Here is a 23,151-nt window from a genome sequence, read left to right as displayed (position 1 = left end):
ATATAGAGTGAATTTACACCTTTGCCATTAATATGTTTATATGCAACTGAAAAAAGCACAAATGTCAGAGCATGTCAGAACATCTCAAGGGCCCCAAAAACAGCCCAGACCCCAGAGGGTTAATGGCCTGTGTTTTATTTTAAATTGGCAACCTAAATTGGCCATGTATATTAGCTAGAAAAACAAGGTCGAACAAAGGTCTAGTGATGATGTGAGTGTTTTAACTTTGGTCAAATCGAGAGTGTTGATTAATTTTTAGTTTTATAAAATTATGAAAGATCTTTACACTTTTTTTGTGTTTTCACAGATTCACGTTTTTGAAGTTTACGCAGAGATGATAGCGGTTTTCAAAATTGTTCAACGTTTGCACCTTGGAACCTATTTCAAGGTTTGCGTTCTCGAGCACCAAACACTGTTGTTGTGCAAATGAGTAGCCCGGAGTGCATTAAGGGTTTTCTGTTAGAATGGTGCCCTTAAGTTAATAACTAATGATCTTTGCAACGGAAGTGAATCAATCAAACTTTATTCTAGAGCTGCTTTTAATCCTTTTGTAAAGGGTTATTGAGTAAATAAAGTTGAGGTTATTATAAATAAAGTTTTTTTTCAAAATCAATTTCTTTTTCTCTCTCTCTGAACCGTTGTAGAGTGTTGGAAAGCTTTTGCTTTGATAGATTAATATTTTTATCCAGTTTACATGCAAGATTTGTTTTAGTGCTTTATGTAGCCTATTTTCACATGTTGAGTTATAATGCAATGCATCATGCAATCTAAATATGCTAACAAAACCAACTAGTCTTATAAACATATGAAATGCGTTCAAAGACTTATTTTTGGTTATCTGTGTACTTCTACATTTTATGTCAGTGTAATAATAAAGAATACACATAAAAATGAAAGAAGAGGCGTATTTAAATTTTTTATATCACAGATAGATTTCTGATATACCCTGATTAGACCAATAAAACGAGGGTCACATGAAATGAGCTCAATATTTGTCTCTTTCAAATGAACAAAATCCAGTTTGAGCTTGCTTATATCTGACCTCAATAAAAAATGTACAATGTCTGTCATGAAAAGCAGATGACCTCAATACAAAAAGTAATAAGGAGGAAGATAATTAATAAAAACCCTCACAAGAACAGAAGCAAAAAGCCCATGTTATCAGCATGGCCCAGGCTGCCTTCAGCCAGTTGACTTTTATTGGCTAAGTATTGTAGTCTTCTGATTTTCAAGTACAAAATTACTTTCTGAGTGCACAACCCTGAACTCATCAAAATGTTACAAAGGTGGATTATAGAAATTCCATGTGTAGGCTACTAAATACTCTGTTTATTTGCCTGTTTATGAGAGTAACATAACCACATTGTTTGCTATATAACTTTAGTTACCATATTATTGCCCAATGTTTGTAAATGTTATTTAATTCAGTTTAGCAATACATTTGTTACTGCATTTATTAATTTTTGTTGATGTTCATATATAAAAATACAACTATTAATTGTTAGTCCACGTTAGCTCAGGTCAATTAAATAATATTAAAAGATACAACTTTTGATTTTAATAGTTTATTAGTAAATGTTGAAATGAACAAACTAAGATTAATAAATGCTTTTGTATTTATTTATTTATTTGTTTGTTTGTTTGTTTGTTTGTTTGTTTGATAATTAAAGGTGCAATAGGTGATCTGGGAAATGCAAACTTAAGCCTGCTAGCATTGAAAGCATACGATCCCACCCTCCGTACAAATCACTGTCCAAAGCCACACTTCTCCAAAACTCATGAATGCGCACAGACCAGAAGCAAGACGACCAGAGACAACATTATTGGATTACATCATGTGTCATTCACCGGTGAGAAAACTTTACTGTACAGTGAGTAACAGTACTACAATAACAAATTAATATAACTTTCAAATTTGTATCACTGATTGGTGTGTGTTAACACGTGCTTCAGACACCAGTTCACGTGGAGCGTTTCTATAGCATCAAACCATGACACTCCATTGAGTTTCACACGAAAGGGAACTACAACACTGTGTTTCTATGGAAACCTAATCTTGCCATGTACACATGCATAGCTCTTGCATCCAAAGCTGTTCTCCCATACTCGCTCATATGATGATGCTCCCATTAATAAACATAGACGGCTTACCTCAGTTACTTTTTAAAAACTGAATTAGATGCAGTTTTCGGTTGTGTAGCTAGCAAAGCGTGTCTGTGTGTAATAATATTTCTTGCATGCCAGGGTTTCAATGATGAGAGTCTGTTTGACTCCGATGAAGATGTCTTTCTTTTTGTAGATCCTTTGCCAGTGACACTTGTTGTCAGTTCAGAAGAAAAATTGTTGCTGTCAGCCTGCCATTTTCATTTTGTGTATACAGCGTACGTGAACGCTTGATGATGTCTACGTGAACAGGCTGAGCCATGGTTAAACCCACGTTAACTGACAGGGAAAAGATGCTATCATTTAATTCGGACCAAATGCAATTATAAAAAAAAAAACATTTTATGGTCCTACGCCTTCCACAGACGATATATACATTTATAAAAATACATTTAGACCGCTTAGCATAGTGATTGCTATCAGGATATGAGACTTTCAACCAGCATAACAACAATATTTCTCAAGAGAATCACCTATTGCACCTTTAATTAAGTTAACTAATGTTAACAATTGGAAGCTTGCTGTAAAGTGTTACCATTACAAGAGTTAAGGTTCGTGGCTTTGTTCAAATCACAAAACCTACTAATAAAGAATAGTAAAAGAAATGCTTGCAAACACCACTTATAATGCCAAACATAGGCAAAAGGGTTCATGCAGTCAAAACGTCTCAGGTTACGTATGTAAGCCGGTTCCCTGAGAGGTGAACTCAACGGCACTTCATGGCTTGATGCTATGGGAATGCTTTGCATGAGCCAGTGTCTGAAGTTTACACACACCAATCGGCAATTGGCTGAGCATGACGACGTAGCGTAGTACGGGTTACATACTGAGACGTTCCCTTTTTAGTGGACCTTAACATTGTCATGGCTAGACGCTATGGAAACTTTAATGACAAAATCACCACGCCACGGGGAAGTGCTTGTCCCACAAGGCTGTGATTCTGCACAGACAGATATGAGTGCAAGCTAATACTGGATCAACCATGAAGGACTTGAGGAAGCCTTCAAGACCACAGGCTGGCCAGCCATCGAAGGAACTTTCTAAGTTTCTAACAGCACTTCATGTTTTATGTTCTTAAACTTGTCTTTCTTTGACAAAACTTAAAGGAAGGGGCTTACCTTCAGTCGGAAATGCAGTGATGGACAGCTGTCTTTCCTCATTCAACTGGTGTTTGGATTTCATGGTGGTGATATTTATGATAACCCAGTTTAACCTGACAATGTCTGTCTATTTATCCTTTATTTCATTGTTTTATTGTATAAATGTATGTAGGAGACTACAGATGTGTTGTCTGTACAGACTAAGACATGATGAGGAAGTGTTTCAGAGCTAGAAACACTGCCCTCATTTCTAGACAATTTATGTGCCAGTGAAGATGAAGGCCCCCCTACAGCCCACTTGGTTGGAAAGCCATTGAGAATAGCACCCCATCCTGTGAGGGAGGTGTCCATCGTTAGAATCTTGCAACGCAACACTCCCCGAGAGCATGGACCTTTTTTCAGGAACCATGGCTCCTTCCAAATTTGTAGAGCACAGAGGCTGCGGCACATGAGCCTTCCCTTATGGAACAAAAATATATGGGAATATACTGCAAAATATAATGCAATATATTTCTATCTATGGGAAACTAGTGCTTATATTTTTCAATATTTGTAAATACTTTAGTACATGCAAGTGTGCTTGTGCTTTTTGTAACTAGTTTGAAAATATGAAACATTTATAATGTAAATAATTAAAGAATATGAGAGATATTAATATTATATATTTCTCTATATATGTGAGTTTATGCTGCATGAGTAAATATCTGCAATATATTACACATGCTGTACCATCTGATCACGTATATATCTATATAGTATAAAGTGTATTACTGAATATAAAATTACATACATTAACCCTCTGAGGTCTGAGCTGTTTTCTGGGCCCTGGAGGTGTTCTGACATGCTCTGACATTTCTGGTTATTTCTGTTACTTGTGACATTTTCATGGCTAAAGTCTAATTACACTGTAATCAGCACAAACTCTGCTACAATAATATATCAGCAGCATGTATGTAAAAGTTTGTAGTTTTGAGATAATGACATTTATGCGTGGTTTGTGAAAATACAAAAAAAAATTCTCACTGAAATAAGGCCATGAAACCCATACTGATTATTTCTTCACAAGACTTTTGAAAATTGTATGACGTAGCCTAGAATAATTGCTGCAAAACTATGTGAAAATCACCCTGACTGCTCATTCAGATAAGACAATATATTGATTTAAAAAAAATTAAGACGTCTTTTGTGTGAAAAAGCTTTATGCGGGAGCTCATTAATATGTAAGCTTTTCACACCTGAGAAAGACAAAGAACCTCCCCTAACGGCCCTATTAGGAGCTATCAGGCCCTGTCATTCTGAGCAACCTTGCACAATACTGTAAATGAGGAGATTTAAAAAAGAATGGCTTTTAAATTGTTTGGATTTATTTACAACACAACATAATCCAAAGATACACAACAAATGCCAAAAAAGCATTTCAAAGACAGAGACCTTTGTGCCATTCCTAAAAACATTGTACATACCTTTCATTTCCAAGATTTTCACTTTACCATGTTCACGTACAGAGACTCATGTGAATGTTGAAGTCCTCAGTGGCATCTGGGCCCTGAAAAAAAAAAGTGAACATACTGATATCAAGAGAAAGGCCTGCACGATTTTGGAAATAAATATTAGATTTTTCTGGTTAAAATTGCTTTTTAAAATTCCTTTTTAAAATTCACAGAATACACACAGACACACACACACACACACACACACACACACACACACAAATGTTTCCAACAATATATAATATAATGAACACCAGATAATAATAAAAACATGAAGCCGTTTGGTGCGTTTTGCTTTCATCCAAAATATGATGCATTCAAATGCGATCGCGCTGCAAAATATAATACTTTCAAACGCGATCCAAAATATGATAGCCTACATTCAAACGTGATCACGCTGCAAAATATGATACATTCAAACGCGATCGCTATCCAAAATATGATACATTCAAACGCGATCGCGCTCAAATATAAAACATTATGGTTACCATATACATACAGTGCCCTCCACAATTATTGAACCCCCTGGTAAATATGATCAAAATGGGCTGTAAAAAATAAATCTGCATCGATTATCCTTGTGATCTTTCATTCAAAAAATGTGCAAAATTCTAACCTTTCATTGAAGTAAAAGAATTGAAAGTGGGGGGAAAATCACATTATGAAATAAATGTTTTTCTCCAAAACACGTTGGCCACAATTATTGAAACCCTTTTATTAAATACTTTTTGCAATCTCCTTTTGCCAAGATAACAGCTCTGAGTCTTCTCCTATAATGCCTGATGAGTTTGGAGAATAACTGACAAGAGATCAGAGACCATTCCTCCACACAGAATCTCTCCAGATCCTTCAGATTCCCAGATCCATGTTGGTGCTTCTTCTCTTCAGTTCAGCCCACTCATCAGGTCAGGGGACTGAGACGGTCATGGCAGAAGCTTCATTTTGTGCTCCACAACAAATTTTTGTTTTGATTTTGATGTTTGTTTTGGATCGTTGTCCTGATGGAAGATCCAACCACGGCCCATTATAAGATTTCTAGCAGAAGGCGTCAGGTTTTGATTTTTTATCTGTTGATATTTGATAGAATCCACAATGCCATGTATCTGAACAAGAAGTCCAGGACCTCCAGCAGAAAAATATGCCCACAACATTAAAGATCCAATGGTATATTAAATTGTACACATGGGGTACTTTTTATCCTTGTGTTCACCAAACCCATCTAGTGTGTTTGCTGCCAAAAAGCTCTGTTTTAGTCTCATCTGACCACAGAACCCTGTGTTGTTTGAAGATCCAGTCGTGTCTGACAATTAAATTTGCTGGAATTTGTTTTTGGATGAGCGAGGAGGTTTTTTTTTTAAACCCTCCCAAACAACATGTGGGGATGTAGGGGTTGTTTGATAATTTTTTTTTTAGGCTTTCTGACCCTAAGACTCAACTAATCTCTGCAATTCTCCATCTGTGATCCTTGGAGAGTCTTTGGCCACTCAAACTTTCATACTCGCCGTGCATTAAGACAGTATAGACACACGTCCTTTTCCTGGCAGATTCATAACATCTTTAGTTGGTTATAACTTCTTAATTATTGCCCTGATGGTCAAAATGGGGATTTTCAATTCTTTAGCTATTGTCTTACAGCCACTTTCTAGTTTGTGATGCTCAACAATCTTTTGCTACGCATCAGAACTGTATTCTGTGGTTTTACTCATTGTGATGGATGATTAAGGGGATTTGGCCTTTGTGTTTCCTCATATTTAAACTCCTGTGAAACACGAAGTCATAGCTGGACAGTTTCATGTTCCTAGTCACCCTGGTGTACTAAAAAAGGTAAATATTAATGGGAATATACTTCAGAGATATTTTACTCGTAAAAAATTCTAGGGGTTTCAATAATTGTGGCCAACATGTTTTGGAGAAAAACATTTATTTCATAATGTGATTTCCCCCCACTTTCAATTCTTTTACTTCAATGAAAGGTTAGAATTTTGCACATTTTTTTAATGAAAGATCACAAGGATAATCGATGCAGATTTATTTTTTACAGCCAATTTTGATCATATTTACCAGGGGGTTCAATAATTGTGGAGGGCACTGTATCTACGTTTGAGCAGATATCCACAAACACAGTAACAGTAAACATGGGTCTAAATATTATAATATTCCCCATATATCTAGCAACAGTTCAACTGCAACGTGACATTTATGCAACAATAACAAACTAATATGTAAGAATTTCTTACCTTACATCTTTCTTGTCTTCAAATCGCGTTCTTCTTCTTCTGAGGTAGCCTAAATCCAATGTAAGCTCAGGCACGTCTTTCAAACTCGACGAAAAGTGAAGTGAAGTGTTTTGTTGTTGAGGTAATGAGCGAGTTCGCGTTCCATGTGGAGATTTGCATGTGAATATCTTTTGCGCGAGTGGGCGTGGCCAAATTAACTGTAATGAGCAAGCGTTTGAGAAGCTGGACATCTTGTTGGTTTTATACAAATTACTTAAACAGAGAATATTTGTTTTTGTTTTGAATCCGATCATTTAAAAGTACACACTTAAATGTTTATAAAGGTATATGGCTCATAAATGTGTGACAAGTATTCGCTGAGTTTTGTTTCAGTTTATAGACGTGCTCAAGAAAAAAAAAGTTCACCGTGACGGAGAGGCAGAACGCACACCCTGTATATTTTCTTTATTTTACAAAAGCACAATGTTTTGATTTGATTGTAAGTGGACACATACAAAAGGAGAAATATCACAGATTCTTTTTTTATATTTCTTTTTTCTGTATGACCATAAATGACGGAGTAATTTAAGTTTATAGTGCTACAATGTGGAGAAAATCCAGCAAAACCCGGGGGCGTGTTTGTCGACCTCAGAGGGTTAAGATATATTAGTAAATATATTATCACATATTTTACAATATATGAACAGCGGCAATTCCTTTTATATTATTCTGTATATTTTCAAATATACTGTTAAATAATTTAATATATTGATCCTTCATATATAGGGACATTTATTTTCTTTTCATAACGGTTGCAACCCTGGAGTGATGCAAAGAGGACGGATTCCCCTGCTTTTGAGCCAGAACTTGGATCATGTGCAGTAGGCCTAGTGGAATAGCATTGGCCGCTGCTGCCATAAGACCTAACAGCCTCTGAAATTGAAGAACTGAAAGCTCCGGACCTAGGTTTGGGTATCGTTTGAATTTTAACGATTCCGATTCTTATCGATTCCTAATTTTGATTCCAATAAGGTAAAAAAAAAAGCGGTGCAGAGCCAGACATACTGCCAGCAACTCGAGGCAATTGACATGCCAAAGGCGCTGGGGTCCTGTCCAGGAGCCCACAGCAGCATGTCCATTGCACATGGCGCCCCAGCCCGTGGTGGAGGCATCTGTTGAAACAACAACATGCACTCCGGCCCGTAGAAAGCTGAGGTTCGTCCAAGCGGTGAAGGTCTGACGGCAGGTCGGAGTAACTGGTACTCGGAGCATGTCTTGTTGCTATGCCCCCCTCGGGACTCGATCGCGAAGCCAGAGTTTAAGCGGTCTTAGGGGGCGAGCAGCGGGGGGTGGAGAACAAAAGATTGGAAGGAGTGGCCCTGCTACCATCTCCCAGAAAGAACTGATTGCCATCTCTGAGCAGCCCATCTCAGGAGCGCCGCTTAGCCTGGCGTTTAGCAGGGCGCAGGGCTGGAGAAGGCTGGGGCGACTTCCTGCGACTACCTCCACGGCGCGGCCCGGGTGAAGGCTGCTGCTGGGGCTGAGCGGGAGCTGCAGGAGGGCACCCTCGGCGGCGAGCAGGCTGAGGGTTCTGTGCCGATGGCTGGGTGGAGGCAGCAGCATTATTGGGCAGAATGTTTAATCGCCTCAGTCTGCTTCTGGGCGGTCGAGAACTGTTGGGCGAAGTCTGGGATATGGGAGTGTCGAAACGGGTTCGCTCGGCATCTCTCATATCGGCAGCGGCCCCGTCGAGGGAAGGAAAGGCGTGGATGGTCGCCGAACAATCACGGGAAGATAGGGGTGCCTTCTAGGACATCGTGACCTCCTCATGCACCTCCGGGAAGAATGGTATTGGCCGTGCCCACAAAACAATCGTCCAGCCGTGAGCGCTCAGGACAGGGCGGAGGGTTCCACTCTAGTCCGATGGTCGTTGCTGCCCGGGAAAGCATGGCCGTCAGCTCGGGATCTGACTTGGGCAATGCTGGCACACCCGAGGGCGGCAGCACAGCCGAATCATCATCTCCCGAGGACTCCTGCCCACCTTGTGAATGTGCTCATCAAACTCGTAAACAGTCCGACCGCAACCAGAAGTGCACGGGTGAGACATCTTTAAAAAAACGTGCCATGCACAAGCTCTTTTGTGAGAGGAAAAAGACTCCGCAGAGTGTTGAAGCGACCAGGGAGAGAACACACAAACACTGGCATATCACTGCACAGATCAGCAGGGAATGTGCACTTGCTGGAACTCACCGGCACACCAACACCTGCAGAGAAGCTTGTCTCGAAGAGTGTAGAGATGAAGAAGATCTCAGGATGGCTTGTGGAGTGGTAAACTTGGCTCCGAAGCGAAAACATATCTGCATGTTGCTGGAGTTATGCTATGCAAATTCCGCAGATCCATGGCATTTCTTTGCCATTGGCTCATTTATTTCTCAAAGGTGAGAGGCTTTTTAAGCGAATCTCCATTCGTCATCACGACGTAACTCGTAGTGACCACAAAAGGGAACCACTGTTTCCCAAAGACAAACAGTGCATTCTGGATGTTTCACAGCCAGTTGCAACACATAACACACGTTTGTGATTGTGTTCAGCTGGACGCAGGGCTGCATTGTGGTGTAGAGCATACTGTAAGAGTGCCAAAACTCCTATGTGCTTTATTCCTACAGTATAAATTAATGAATTACCTTGTCAGCTATAACATGTATAAAAGCAGATTTTTTTTATTTAATTGTTTATCAAATCATCTGATGCCCTGTGCCCTGAGTTCTCCTCTGGCTACACAAGCACAACATGATTTAATTTCTAAACTACCCAAAGATGAAATTCAGTAAACAACACACTATAATGTATTTTCCTTAGGCGAAAAGGGAACTGTATAAAATTAAAGAATCAGTAATAACTGCTAAATGGAGACTTCCCATGTGCTAATTTGAATAAAAACCAACTGGAGCTAAATAAAGGAATCAGGGTCTTTGTGTGTGTCTGTGAGGTTCAAAGCGAATAAATTCAGCAGTTAAATCAGTCAGCAGAGGGCACCCTTGCCTAATCTCATTAATGAACGTTGGTGTTTATGCTAAATCAAGCATATTTACTTCATTAAATTCAAATACAAATATTATTTTAGAATTAGTTAAAATGCATTGCTCTGCAATATATGTAACTCTTTTTTTTCTTTATTTATTGCTTTCTTTATTTCTTTAGTTATGTCTTTTTGACAATAAACTCCTAAAATATGTGTGTACAAAATCACTAAAGCAGAAATAACCAGGCATTATTCAGGATTCAAAGAAAGGCAGTGACTGGAAAGTGTTTGTAACATCCTTTAAATAACAGCTGGAAATGGAGGTGAATTGTGCTAACACAGGAATCCAGTCCTTCACACCCTTAAACTAAAAGCAGAGGGACTCCCTTGATAATGTGAGGTGAAAATTCAGTCTTTTGGGATTAGGGCAGCAGAAGGATGGGAAAAAAAATCCCAGTGCTTCTCAGGCAGTGACCTGGCATGAAAGCTAACAAACACTAATCATTTCATGTGCAAAAATATACAAGGACTGAGGAAGATGCTCGGCCTACATCTCCTTTCTGCAATACATTTATTCTTCTACTAATTCTATTTGAATGTCAGTTAAACACACATGGTTTAAACATCAAAAATATACATTTCCACAAGCAAAATGAGGTTCTGTGCTGTGGAGTAGAGCTCCCAGGATGGAAAGTGTGGAAATAAAAGATTAAGATGAATGGAGGAAAGGTATTTATATTTGCAGTGTTTTCACACTCTGTTTTATCTCACTGTTACACATAGAGAGAGAGAGAGAGAGAGAGAGAGAGAGAGAGAGAGAGAGAGAGAGAGAGAGAGATTCAAATGAGGCCATCTGCCTGTCCTCATCCCAGAGGTTTTAAGAGAAGTAAAGTGTAAGAAATACAAAAAAGAAAAAAAAATCTCAGCAAAGCAAACTCAGCAAAGCAAACCACAATAGTGATGTCACAGTGATGCTGTTTCTATCATGATTACATATTATTTCATGATTTCATATTAGAGGAGATGAAGGGAGAAAAGTGGGGTAAGCAAATTGCATCTTGACTTCAACTTCCAACAAACACATGAATACATCTCAGAATTCTGTTTTTATTAAGACTTACCAAAACTCATAAATACAGCTGTGCAGGTATATGTTTTTTTATGATATGTATTTCTTGTCAGGGTTCTGCCCTGGCAGCGTTGTCTGTGTTGTCTCTGTTTAATGTATCTATGTTTATGTTGTGCTTAAACACATGGCTGTGTCTTTGTTTGTGTTTGCCATGTGCTCCTCTGTCCCTTCCTCCTTGTTTCCCGGTACCACGCCCCCTTGTTTAGTTGAGTCCTTGTTTGAGTGTTAGCACCTGTCTCCTCGTTAAGTGCTTGTTTGTCTGAGTGTGCTCACCTGTTCCTCATGTTCTTTGCTCACTTTATATGTTTGCTCTTTCCCTCTTGTGTTTGCCAGTTTGTTAAATGTTGTACCTCAGAGTACTACTGTGTCTCAGTATTGTTCCTCTTAAATCGTTAGTGTTTTGTTGTAGAAGTTTGTTAGTGCTCTGGTTACTGCCATTGGCTCTGTCTTGTTTCCCTGTTCCAGTTAGTGGTGGGCAGATCGAGGCTTCGTGAAGCAATGAAACATTTGAACCAAATGGGCCATATTGTTTCGAGGCTTCGAATCAATCCGACACCCGTCTCAACGGTGACACCGAGTGGTCACTTGCAGGTGTTGATCTGAAACAACCTTGACGAGCCATTAAAAAAATGTGTTGGTTTTTTTATTATTGTATTTGTCTAATATGTGAAGCTTGTAACCTGTTGGCTCCTCACTGTGCATAATGTTATTTTGGTCCTGCAAAATGAATATTAATAAAAGAAATCAAGCCACAATGTCTCACTTTTTTTGAGATTTTTATTTAAAAATATTAATTTCTCTGCTGTGGAAGGACTTCTTTTTTTACAGATAATTTCTCCAGCCTTTGAAAAAATCCTCTCACAAGGGACTCTTGTTGCTGACGTGCAAATATATATTTTTAGCAAGGACATACAAATGAGGAAAGATTACTGCTCTCTCTTTCCAGTAAGTTAGGGGATCATGAGTTCTGGGCAAATACGCAAATTTCAAATTCTCCTCAAATGGCGCATCATGGATGATGTATTGTTGCAGTAGGCTAGCTGCCGATCACAATACACACATCTCACTTTATTTGGGGTTTCTAAACGGAAATGCTCCCACACCACAGATGTACAGCATCTCTTCTGGGGAGCATCCATTTTATCTATCTATCCAAATCTATCTATCTATGTATCTATCTATATGAATCTATCTATGTATGAATCTATCTATGTATATGTATCTATAATATATCTATGTTTCTAAATATGTATCTAGATATGTACAGATATGTATCTAGATATAATCTATGTATCTATATATGTATCTATCTATAATCTATCTATGTATTTATATATAATCTATCTATATATGTATCTATCTATTAATCTAGCTGTCTATATATTTATATCTATGTATCTATTCATTTGTCACTATGTATACTCTGTCTGTCTCTAGCCTATCAGTCAATGTGTTGTGTAAATTTAAATGTAAGCCTAAATAGCCTATAACTAATCAAATCGCACTATGTCACTATATCACCAAAAGTCCGCTATCTCAAAATCAAACTCCTCTCACAAAAACCCACGAGGTCAATATGCGTTGATTTCACTTTTATACAGATGTGCGATTGTGTGGTCTGTTCCCGACCGTGTCAATCAAACGCTGATTCGGCGGACCACACCTGATGAAACACTTAGTGAAACATTTCGAGGCTTCGTTTGGCCATAGTCACGTGACATGGGTGTTTTGAATCACGCTTCGGATCAGTGTTTCGAAACATCTGCGCTTCGGGATCTCGCAAAGCTTCGGAACGACTGTTTCGCGTCAGCCATCCCTAGTTCCAGTTCTGTCCAAGTCCTGTCCAGCAAGCAGTCCTGTTCTGAGCCTGAGATACCTGAGCGCCAAGCTGTAAGAAGTTCCTGTCTGGCTTTAGCTGGTTACCTCTGGTCTCACTCTGTTCTGCCATATCTACACTCCAGCCTACGGACACCTCATTACATCTGCTGCTCTGCTGTTGTCATTGTCTCATCTCTACCTATTGTTTGGATTGCTACCTTTTCCCACCTCGTCGTGTCATCTGTTTGTCAATAAAGCTGTTAATTGTCATTCTGCATTTGAGTCGTCCTTCACAGATCCATAACAGAACAAACTGGCCACTACAGGACTCAGCAGGATGAGCATCAAGGTCCTGCCACCTGCCAACATGCAAGAGAGAATGGCCCGTCATCGTAGTCTCACTGCTCTTCGCCAGGATGGCTTAGGAGTTGGGGGTTTTGCCCAGATGTTTTGGACCTGGTCTAGGGGGCTAGATTATAATGATGCTGCTCTCAAGCATATCTTTAACTCCTGCCTGGATGACCCCTTGCCTGCATGGGAGATGGATTCTCTTCATATTCTGGATTTCTGGGGTTTCGTTAGTTACCTTGGTAATCGCAGTAAGTGGGGAATGCCGCCAAGCCCACCTGCATCTGCCTTCAACTTTCCCCGCCTGTCTCGTCACATTTATGATCCTCCTTTGGCTTCTACGAGGAGACTGAGATCCAGACGGAATAGGGCAGTCCAGTCCACCACATCTACCTCAGAGCCAGTCAAACCAACCCCCACCACTTCTCAGACATCCAGGTCAGTCCCAATCACTTCAAGATCTGAATTACTATCTGCTATTCAAGACACAGCTAAGTCAACTGCTGTCATCTCTCAGTCAACTATGCCAATTACTTCAAGATCTGACTCACTATCTGTTATTCAAGCTACAGCCAAATCAACCGCTGTCGTCTCTCAGACAGATATGCCAGTTCCAGTCACTTCAAGATTTGAGGTACCATCTGTTATTCAAGACACAGTCAAATCTACCGCTATCACCTCTCAGACGATAACGCCAGTCAATTCAAGATCTGACTCACTAACTGTTATTCAAGACCTAGTCAAATTAACCGCTGTCACCTCTCAGACAATAACGCCAGCCCCAGTCACTCCAGGATCGGAGTCACTGTCTGTTATTCAAGACACTGTCAGATCCACCGTAGTCATCTCTCAGAGAATTATGTCACTCCCGGTCACTTCAAGATCTGAGTCTCCATCTGTTCTTCATGACACAGCCAAGTCAACCGCTGTCTTCCCTCAGTCAATTACGCCTGTTCCAGTCATCTCTGAGTCTGTCGACTTAACCTCTGTTTTCCCTGTTACTAACGAGAACTATCCTGTCTCTTCAGAGCCTGCTCAATCTGTTTCAGTCAGTGCTGATTCTACGAGGGTTACTGCTTCTCCGCCTGGGTTGGCCGAGTTGGCTACAGATACTACAGAAACAGCCCAGCAAGCAGTATCAGCTCGTCGTAAGAGGAAGAAGAGAAGGGTACGTGCTGAACAGTCTCCATTTCTCCATTCCCAAGCCCCAGATCCAGTGGTTTCTGAGGTGTCAAGCCAAGTGAGTTCTATTCCCATACCGTTGATAAGCAATGTCATTCCCGCCGAGACAACCTCTACCAGTCCTGCTATGTTTACTGATCCCAGTCCCAAGATGCCTATTGTCATTGCTGCAGAGGCTTTATCTGAACTTCTAACTAGTCTTGTCAAGATCCTGGAGATGCCTGTCAATCCTGTCTTGTCCACTAGTCCCAAGTCTGCTTTTGAGAGGGCATTCACTGAGCCCAGCGCTGTTAATGAGCGGGCGTTTCCCGAGCCCGCTGCAGCTACAGAGAGGGCGTTGCCCAAGCCCTCTGCTACTGAAAGCGCTGTCCCAGAGCCCGCAGATGCAGCTGAAAGCGCTGTCCCAGAGCCCGCAGATGCAGCTGAAAGCGCTGTCCCAGAGCCCGCAGATGCAGCTGAAAGCGCTGTCCCAGAGCCCGCAGATGCTACTGAAAGCGCTGTCCCAGAGCCCGCAGATGCAACTGAAAGCGCTGTCCCAGAGCCCGCAGATGCTACTGAAAGCGCTGTCCCAGAGCCCGCAGATGCTACTGAAAGTGCTGTCCCAGAGCCCGCAGATGCTACTGAAAGTGCTGTCCCAGCGCCCGCTGATGCAACTGAAAGGGCTGTCCCAAAGCCTGCTGATGCTACAGAAGGTGCTGTCCCAGAGCCCACTGATGCTACAGAAGGTGCTGTCCCAGCGCCCGCTGAAGCTATAGAAAGCACTGTTTCCAAGCCTTCTGCTCCAGTCTGCACAGCCCAGGAGGGTGTCCCCGAGTCAGTCCCCGTGCATGTCTGCACAGCCCAGGAGGGCATCCCCGAGTCAGTCCCCGTGCATGTCTGCACAGCCCAGGAGAGCGTCCCTGAGTCAGTCCCCGTGCCCGTCTGCATAGCCCAGGAGGGTGTCCCCGAGTCAGTCCCCGTGCATGTCTGCACAGCCCAGGAGGGCGTCCCCGAGTCACTCCCCTTACCTGTTCCCAAGACCTTCCCTGACCCTACCAGCCCTGTCTTTGCCCCCAGGTCTGTCAAGCCCCCTTGGAAGCCCAGACCAGCTAGGCCAGTTCCTGATCCCCAAAGTGCCCCATATCAAGTTTCCATGTCTCCCTCTGTGTTTCCTGGTTATAAGCCAGTATCCCCTTTGTCAGCTCCTAATCTTTTCCCCGGTTCTGTTCCCACCTGCCATATGCCACCTTTTGTGTTCCCTGGTTAGTTTGGGACTTTCATGTCTACGCCCTACCCTCCCCCCCAGTTGTTCTCTCCATGGTCTCTGCCTGTTTTGGACGCTTGGAGGCGTCCTTTAGAGGGGGGGTACTGTCAGGGTTCTGCCCTGGCAGCGTTGTCTGTGTTGTCTGTTTAATGTATCTATGTTTATGTTGTGCTTAAACACATGGCTGTGTCTTTGTTTGTGTTTGCCATGTGCTCCTCTGTCCCTTCCTCCTTGTTTCCCGGTACCACGCCCCCTTGTTTAGTTGAGTCCTTGTTTGAGTGTTAGCACCTGTCTCCTCGTTAAGTCCTTGTTTGTCTGAGTGTTCACCTGTTCCTCGTGTTCTTTGCTCCCTTTATATGTTTGCTCTTTCCCTCTTGTGTTTGCCAGTTTGCTAAATGTTGTACCTCAGAGTACTACTGTGTCTCAGTATCGTTCCTCTTAAATCGTTAGTGTTTTGTTGTAGAAGTTTGTTAGTGCTCTGGTTACTGCCATTGGCTCTGTCTTGTTACCCTGTTCCAGTTCTGTCCAAGTCCTGTCCAGCAAGCAGTCCTGTTCTGAGCCTCAGATACCTGAGCGCCAAGCTGTAAGAAGTTCCTGTCTGGCTTTAGCTGGTTACCTCTGGTCTCACTCTGTTCTGCCATATCTACACTCCAGCCTACGGACACCTCATTACATCTGCTGCTCTGCTGTTGTCATTGTCTCATCTCTACCTATTGTTTGGATTGCTACCTTCTCCCACCTCGTCGTGTCATCTGTTTGTCAATAAAGCTGTTAATTGTCATCCTGCATTTGAGTCCTCCTTCACAGATCCATAACATTTCTTGCAGATGTTCATAATGTGACTTGTTTGTCCTTTTATTTACGGACGTGGTGTTATTTAACTGGGGTCAGATTTCACAAATGAGTAGTCATTTAGTAGTAATTTACTCATTACTTTACTCATTACTTTATATAATTATATATACATTTCAGCTTGGAAAATTAGCAAGACTATTACAAATTATTAATTCAGTTTGCAGTTATTATTTGGGACTACAGGAATATCCGTTTTTTGCTGTAGTGTGTTACCGCTACCTAACAGAAAGACAAGCATTTTTAACAAGCTTTAACAAGTCTTAGTCATATTTATGATTATCAGTTATTTAATGGTATCAGTTTGTGATACTTGGAGAGACTACATGGAATATTTGTCTTTAAAATATTTATTTAACATGCCGCAGGGCAATTGAACTACTCTGGGGGAGGTGAATACAAATATTTAAAAACTGAAAGTGAACAACTGAAAGTGGAAGTGACCTATCACTGACAGACACATTTAAGCTTGAGTTAGTCAATGGTCAGAATAAATACTAGTTTACTAGTGTATGCCTATATATTTTAATTGAAGAGTTGGAAAGAGTAATGCAATAGTAATAATAAGACTGTTAGGAATCTACAAACATACTGATTTTTCTAACTCTACAAATATACTTGCATGATTTATTGAGAAATTTGTTTCTATGGCAACAACACTATTAGATACCACAATGGAACTTTTTTTCTTCTTCTCTTCATTACTGTGTTAAGACAACAGATCTGCCTCAATGGTATAAAACCTCATTCTCATACAACTAGAAGAGCAAGGGGACCCTCCAGTCCAGAACCTCCCAGCATGCTCTGCCAGAATGAATCAAAGAAATGAGAAGGAGGATTAAAATGATATTTTCAAACTCATGCTGATGTAAACAAAACGATCTTACTCGTGCTGACTGACAGACCCGAAGCGTGTGCACAAAGACAGTTTGTGATCCCAATATACACATAATACACAGAAGTATAGTATTTCAAAATATCTGGAAAAACATCTGATGTGTAACATTAGTTTAGATCCGTGGAGTAAAGTAGATCTTAGGCTGTCTGTTTCATTAATGTTAATCAAATAATTGAGGTATCATGGAAAAAAAGTTTAATATATATATTTTTTCCTATAGATATATAGGAAATATTTGGTTTTGACTTGGTTTGTTTCAAATTTGGTGTTATTACCAGGAATTTTAAGGTATGGTTGCTAGGTGATTTTGTTTTGGAACTTTCAGAAAACTTTAACTCGATTTTTCTCAAAATGAGAACATTTTCTACTATTAACTCTGTTTTAAATCCTTCTCTGCATTCTATTTCAGAGCCCTCGACTGCTCTCTGTGACAACTTTGGGAAGTTTTTTGTTGATAAGATCACCACTTTAAGATCTGTTGTCTAACTCTGTATATACTATGCATGATGTTCCATTATGTTCTTCCATCTGGTCTGAGTTTGAGCCGATTAATCTGGACTCATGTAATGAAATTGTTGGTCACCTAAAACCTACTATCTGTCCTCAGGATATTATTCCACCTTTTTTCCTGAGACAAATTATGGACACAGTTGGTCCAGGCCTGTTACTTGTAATTAACAAATGCCTGTCTACTGGTTCCTTCCCTAACAGTCTTAAAGTTGCTGTGGTGATGCCATATCTTAAAAAAAACTCATTTGGGTCCTTCCTCTCTCTCTAACTTCCATCCTATTTCTAATTTACCTTTTATTTCGAAGATCCTTGAGAGAGAGACTCAATTACAATAATACTTGTCTGTAAATTCTCTCCACGAAACGTTTCAATCTGGTTTTAAAGCTTTACATAGTACTGAAACTGCCCTTTTAAGAGTTTCAAGCGATATTTTCACAGAAACTGATTCTGGGAAATCAATGGCTTTAGTTTTATTAGATTTGAGTGCTGCATTTGATTTAGTCGACCATGAGATCCTGTTGAGACGTCTGGAGATATCTGTGGGCTTTCGAGGCGTAGTCTTACAGTGGTTCCGTTCTTATCTGACCAACAGATGTTTTAGTGTTCGTATTGGTCATCAATCCTCCTCTAGTGTACTTCTAAACTGTGGAGTCCCACAGGGATCAATCCTTCGGCCGGTATTGTTTACCCTGTATATGCTACCTCTGGCTTCCATTTTTAATAAATACAGAGTATCCTTTCTTCTATATGCTGATGATACTCAGATCTATTTTCCTTTAAAACATAACGATAAAAAAGGTTTACAACTCCTGCTGGCCTGTTTAAATGACCTTAAGCTTTGGCTTTCAAGTAATTTTCTAAATTTAAACGAAAAATTGGGCCCAAGGAAAACGCCTCGGTTACGACTGTAACCTCGGTTCCCTGAAGAGGGAACGAGCGTTGCGTTGAGATTTGACGCTATGGGAACGCTTTACGTGATGATGTCTTGAAGCACATGTAAAATCAGTCCAATGGCGTGGCGGAACGTCAGATGCGGGTGACGTCATGTACCAGGAAACTATAAAGCCTGCTTGAAAACAGAGAGCGGCAGCTTCGTAAAGTCTGAAGTAGCAGCTGACAGGCATGAAGGAGATATGGCAAGGTGACGCAACGCTCGTTCCCTCTTCAGGGAACCGAGGTTACAGTCGTAACCGAGGCGTTCCCTTTCAAGGGAACTTAAGTTGCGTCGAGATTTGACGCTATGGGAACGTCTATACCAACGCCACCATAGCTACAAGTGTCTGTCCTGTGTGAAATCATAAAGAGCAGCACTAGGATGACAGGACCTGAGACCCTGGTGTAGAGTCCAGGTCCAAGGAGTAAAACCTGACAAAGGTGTGCGGTGAGGACCAGCCTGCCGCATCACACACGTCCTGGAGAGAAACTCCCGAAATAAGGGCCTTGGAGGCCGCCATACTCCTTGTATGGAGTATGGTGCGGTTGAGCTTCTTGTGACGATGGCGCCTGTGTTTGGCTTTGCCGCGTCCCAGATACTTATTTTAATATGCCTTTTAATGCCACTATTCCTGTCCACAAAAGTATCAGCAACCTTGGTTTACGATCGGCAATTGCTAATGCGAATTAGAGTTGAAATGACCGGTTGTATGGGTATCGATGATCCACCTCCATTACCACCCTGTGTTCGTTTGTACATACCTGGTCACAATCTCACGCTGCACTGCGACGGGAGAAGAAAGTCAGCGTACCTGCCCAAGAAGCGTGGGAAACGGAGGAGGCGAGGGACCAGAGCAGGTTTCCAGGTTAAGAATCGCTGCTTATGGATATACTCCCTTGCTGACCGGACGGACTGCCTGCTTGTGGATTGTAATCCTTTACTTTTCTACCAACCGGGCTTTGCCTGGCCTTGGATCCCCGAAAGAGCATCCTATTTGCAGCCAGTGTTTCCAGATGCGTCCGGTGGATTGCTGAAGAGACACCCACCTCCCCCCCACCTTGGCTGGGCCCGTCGTGGACTGTCTGCGCTTAGGACTATCGAGTGCACATCATCTGCCATTTCTGAAGACTCAGTCATTTCTTCTGTGAATGTGTGCTTGTTAAATGCCTGTTCTGTCATGAATAAGGCGCATATTTTCAATGATCTGATTGTAAGGCAAAATCTGGACTTTCTATTACTTACAGAAACTTGGCAACGCAACGCGGAATTTATTCATTTAAATGAGCTGTGTCCTGTTGGCTGCTCGTATATTGGATCCACTCGTCTTTCTGGCCGCGGTGGAGGTCTTGCCATGGTATGGAGAGATAGCTACCACTGTCAACTGGTGAGCGTGGAAACTTTTTCCTCTTTTGAACTTCAAATCACGAGAGTTGGTCGGATAAAGCCGTTCTACTGCATCCTCATTTATCGTTTTGAAAAATTATTAATGGTTGGGGATTTTAATTTTCACACTGAAGTTGCTGATAATCATGCTGCAAAAGAGTTTCTTAGTATTACGGATTCACATAATCTAAAGCAGCATGTTCATGGACCCACACATACTGGTGGTCATACATTAGATCTGGTTTTTACTTTAGGTTTGGATGTCGATGCATTATGTTGTGAAGATATGTCGATTAGTGACCATAAGTGCATCTTTTTTAATCTTTCTACTATTGCAGACCCGCTTTGTCAGAATCGTCTGATAAAATCACGCATTATTACGCAAACAACTGTTGAGCAATTTAGCTCTCGATTTGACTGTGATTTTAATTTGATGGGTTGTAAAAATGATGTTGAGTTCTTAATGCAATCTTTTAATAATGTCTGCTCTTCCGTCTTGGACGAAGTGGCCCCTTTAAAAATAAAAACTAAACCCATCTGTAACACCACGCCTTGGATGACGGAAGATGTGCGTTGTTTCAGGAGGAGGTGCCGTACCATCGAACGCCTGTGGAAATCAACCGGGCTTGAAGTGCACCGCCTGTATCTTAAGGAACTTATGCAGGATTTTAACGATTTAGTTGCGAAATGCAGGGCTGCCTATTTTTCTAATCTAATCTCCTCCTCTAAGCGTAACCCTAAGATATTATTTGATACCATACATAATATTGTATCACCCCCAGCAGCTGTGACAACAATTGATCCTCAAAATGATTGTGATAGACTGATGTCCTTTTTTATTGATAAGGTGCAGTCTATTAGATCAAATATTCTGCATGGACCACACTTTATTGACGATGAGATTCGTTCAGCTAGGCCGATTACCATTGAGTCTTTTAAACCAATCACTCTTCCAGATTTGCTAAATTTGATTAATAAAATGAATATATCCTCCTGTCCACAAGATATTATACCATCTTCATTATTCTTAAAAGCACTCCCTGCAATTGGTACTAGTATAGTAGATATTATCAATTGTTCACTGGCCTCAGGCTGTGTTCCGTCTTATTTTAAACATGCCACTATTCATCCTATAATAAAAAAGCCTAATTTAGATCCAGCAGTTTTGAAGAACTATCGGCCAATTTCAAAGTTGCCATTGCTGTCTAAAATTCTAGAGAAGGTTGTTGCTAATCAACTTACTGCTGTATTAGAGAACTTGGAATTGTATGATAAATTTCAGTCAGGATTTAGGAAGAGACACTCGACTGAGACCGCTTTAGTGAGAGTTAATAACGACCTTCAAGTGGCATCGGATGCAGGCCTATGTTCAGTGTTGGTACTTTTGGATCTGAGTTCTGCCTTTGATACTGTGGATAACAATATTATGATTATGAGATTGCGAGAGTGGGTCGGCGTGTCAGGAGTGGCTCTAGATTGGTTTAGCTCATATCTTACAGATAGAAGTTTTGACGTATCTATTGGTGATTTTAAATCTGCCTCGTCACCCCTGCTTTGTGATGTTCCACAGGGTTCTGTGTTGGGCCCAATATTGTTTATTTTATACTTGTTGCCTCTGGGTCAGATCATACGAGATTTTAATATTTCCTATCATTTTTACGCAGATGACATTCAGCTTCACTTTACCTTCCGGCGAAATGAGTCATCCAAACTTTCGAGGCTTTTAGATTGTATAGATGTCATAAACAGCTGGATGGCCGAAAGTTTTTTGCAGCTGAATCCAGATAAGACTGAGGTTTTAATTGTAGCACCAGACAACGCTATACCTCTGATTATACAGGACATTGGACCTTTGGCATCTGCTGTGCGGCCTAGTTTAAGGAACCTTGGGATTATATTTGATAAATCCTTATCTTTTGAAACCCACATTAAATCCTTGACCAAATCTTGTTTTTTTCATTTACGTAATATTAGTAAATTGAGGTCTGTGGTCTCTCAGTCGGAACTGGAGATGCTCATTCATGCTTTTATTTCATCCCGTATTGATTATTGTAACTCACTTTTTTCTTCACTCAATAAATCTGTTCTTCATCGACTACAATCCATTCAAAATTCAGCTGCTAGGTTACTTACCCGATCAAATAGGCGCACCCACATCACCCCAATACTCTGTTCCCTTCATTGGCTTCCTGTAACTTACAGGATCCAATTCAAAATTCTCACCATAACATATCGAGCCTTATATGGCCAGGCCCCTTCTTATCTTGCGGATTTAATTCATTTTCATACACCTCTCCGGTCCCTCAGATCTAATAATCAAAATCTGCTAGCTACGCCACGAACTCGCCTAAAGACAGGTGGGGATAGAGCTTTTGCCGCTATCGCACCTCGTCTATGGAATGCTTTACCCATCAGTATTAGGTTTGCTGAGAATGTGGACAATTTTAAGAGACATGTGAAGACTCACTTGTTTAAGTTAGCTTTTGGGTGATCTATGTTGTAGATGTTGTTAATTTTATCTGTTTCAATTGATTTCAAAGTGTTTTATTATGTTTTATTGTCTATTGTAAAGCGCCTTGTGACCCATTGTGTCTGTGAAGGGCGCTGTATAAATAAATTTTACTTACTTACTTACTTACTTGTAGAGTGCGACCGGACAGCCATAGGAGAAGGCTGCCCGGCCGCTTCATAAGCAAGTGAAATAGCCTCAACCACCCACTTGTTCATTCTTTGCTTAGACACTGGAGATCCCTTGTTAGGGGACCCAAAGCATACAAACAGCTGATCACTTTTACGCCACAGGGCAGCTCTGTGGACATAAGCGTCTAACGCCCGAACTGGGCAAAGCAAATTATTCGTCTCC

At 40.9% G+C, this 23,151-nt stretch overlaps 2 protein-coding genes across 2 annotated transcripts in view; one reads left to right on the top strand and one right to left on the bottom strand.

Annotated features, from left to right (window-relative positions):
• Nucleotides 1-23,151, bottom strand: part of kcnj3a (potassium inwardly rectifying channel subfamily J member 3a) — a 126,707-nt gene that overhangs the window by 70,476 nt on the left and 33,080 nt on the right. The gene's annotated exons all lie outside the window — the stretch shown is intronic.
• LOC309502556 (uncharacterized protein) lies at nt 12,938-16,298 on the top strand (the record flags this gene model as incomplete). Its single annotated transcript, XM_082174959.1, has 4 exons — nt 12,938-13,920; nt 14,176-14,967; nt 15,142-15,709; nt 16,231-16,298. Exons 1-4 carry the CDS (start codon nt 13,276-13,278, stop codon nt 16,296-16,298), a joined length of 2,073 nt encoding a protein of 690 aa, XP_082031085.1. The 5' UTR covers nt 12,938-13,275.

This window comes from Leuciscus leuciscus, assembly GCF_965113295.1.
Source record: "Leuciscus leuciscus genome assembly, chromosome: 7".
Classification (NCBI taxonomy): domain Eukaryota; kingdom Metazoa; phylum Chordata; class Actinopteri; order Cypriniformes; family Leuciscidae; genus Leuciscus; species Leuciscus leuciscus.
The sequence above is the reverse complement of the archived record's forward strand: the minus strand, read 5'-3'. Positions and strand labels throughout refer to the sequence as shown.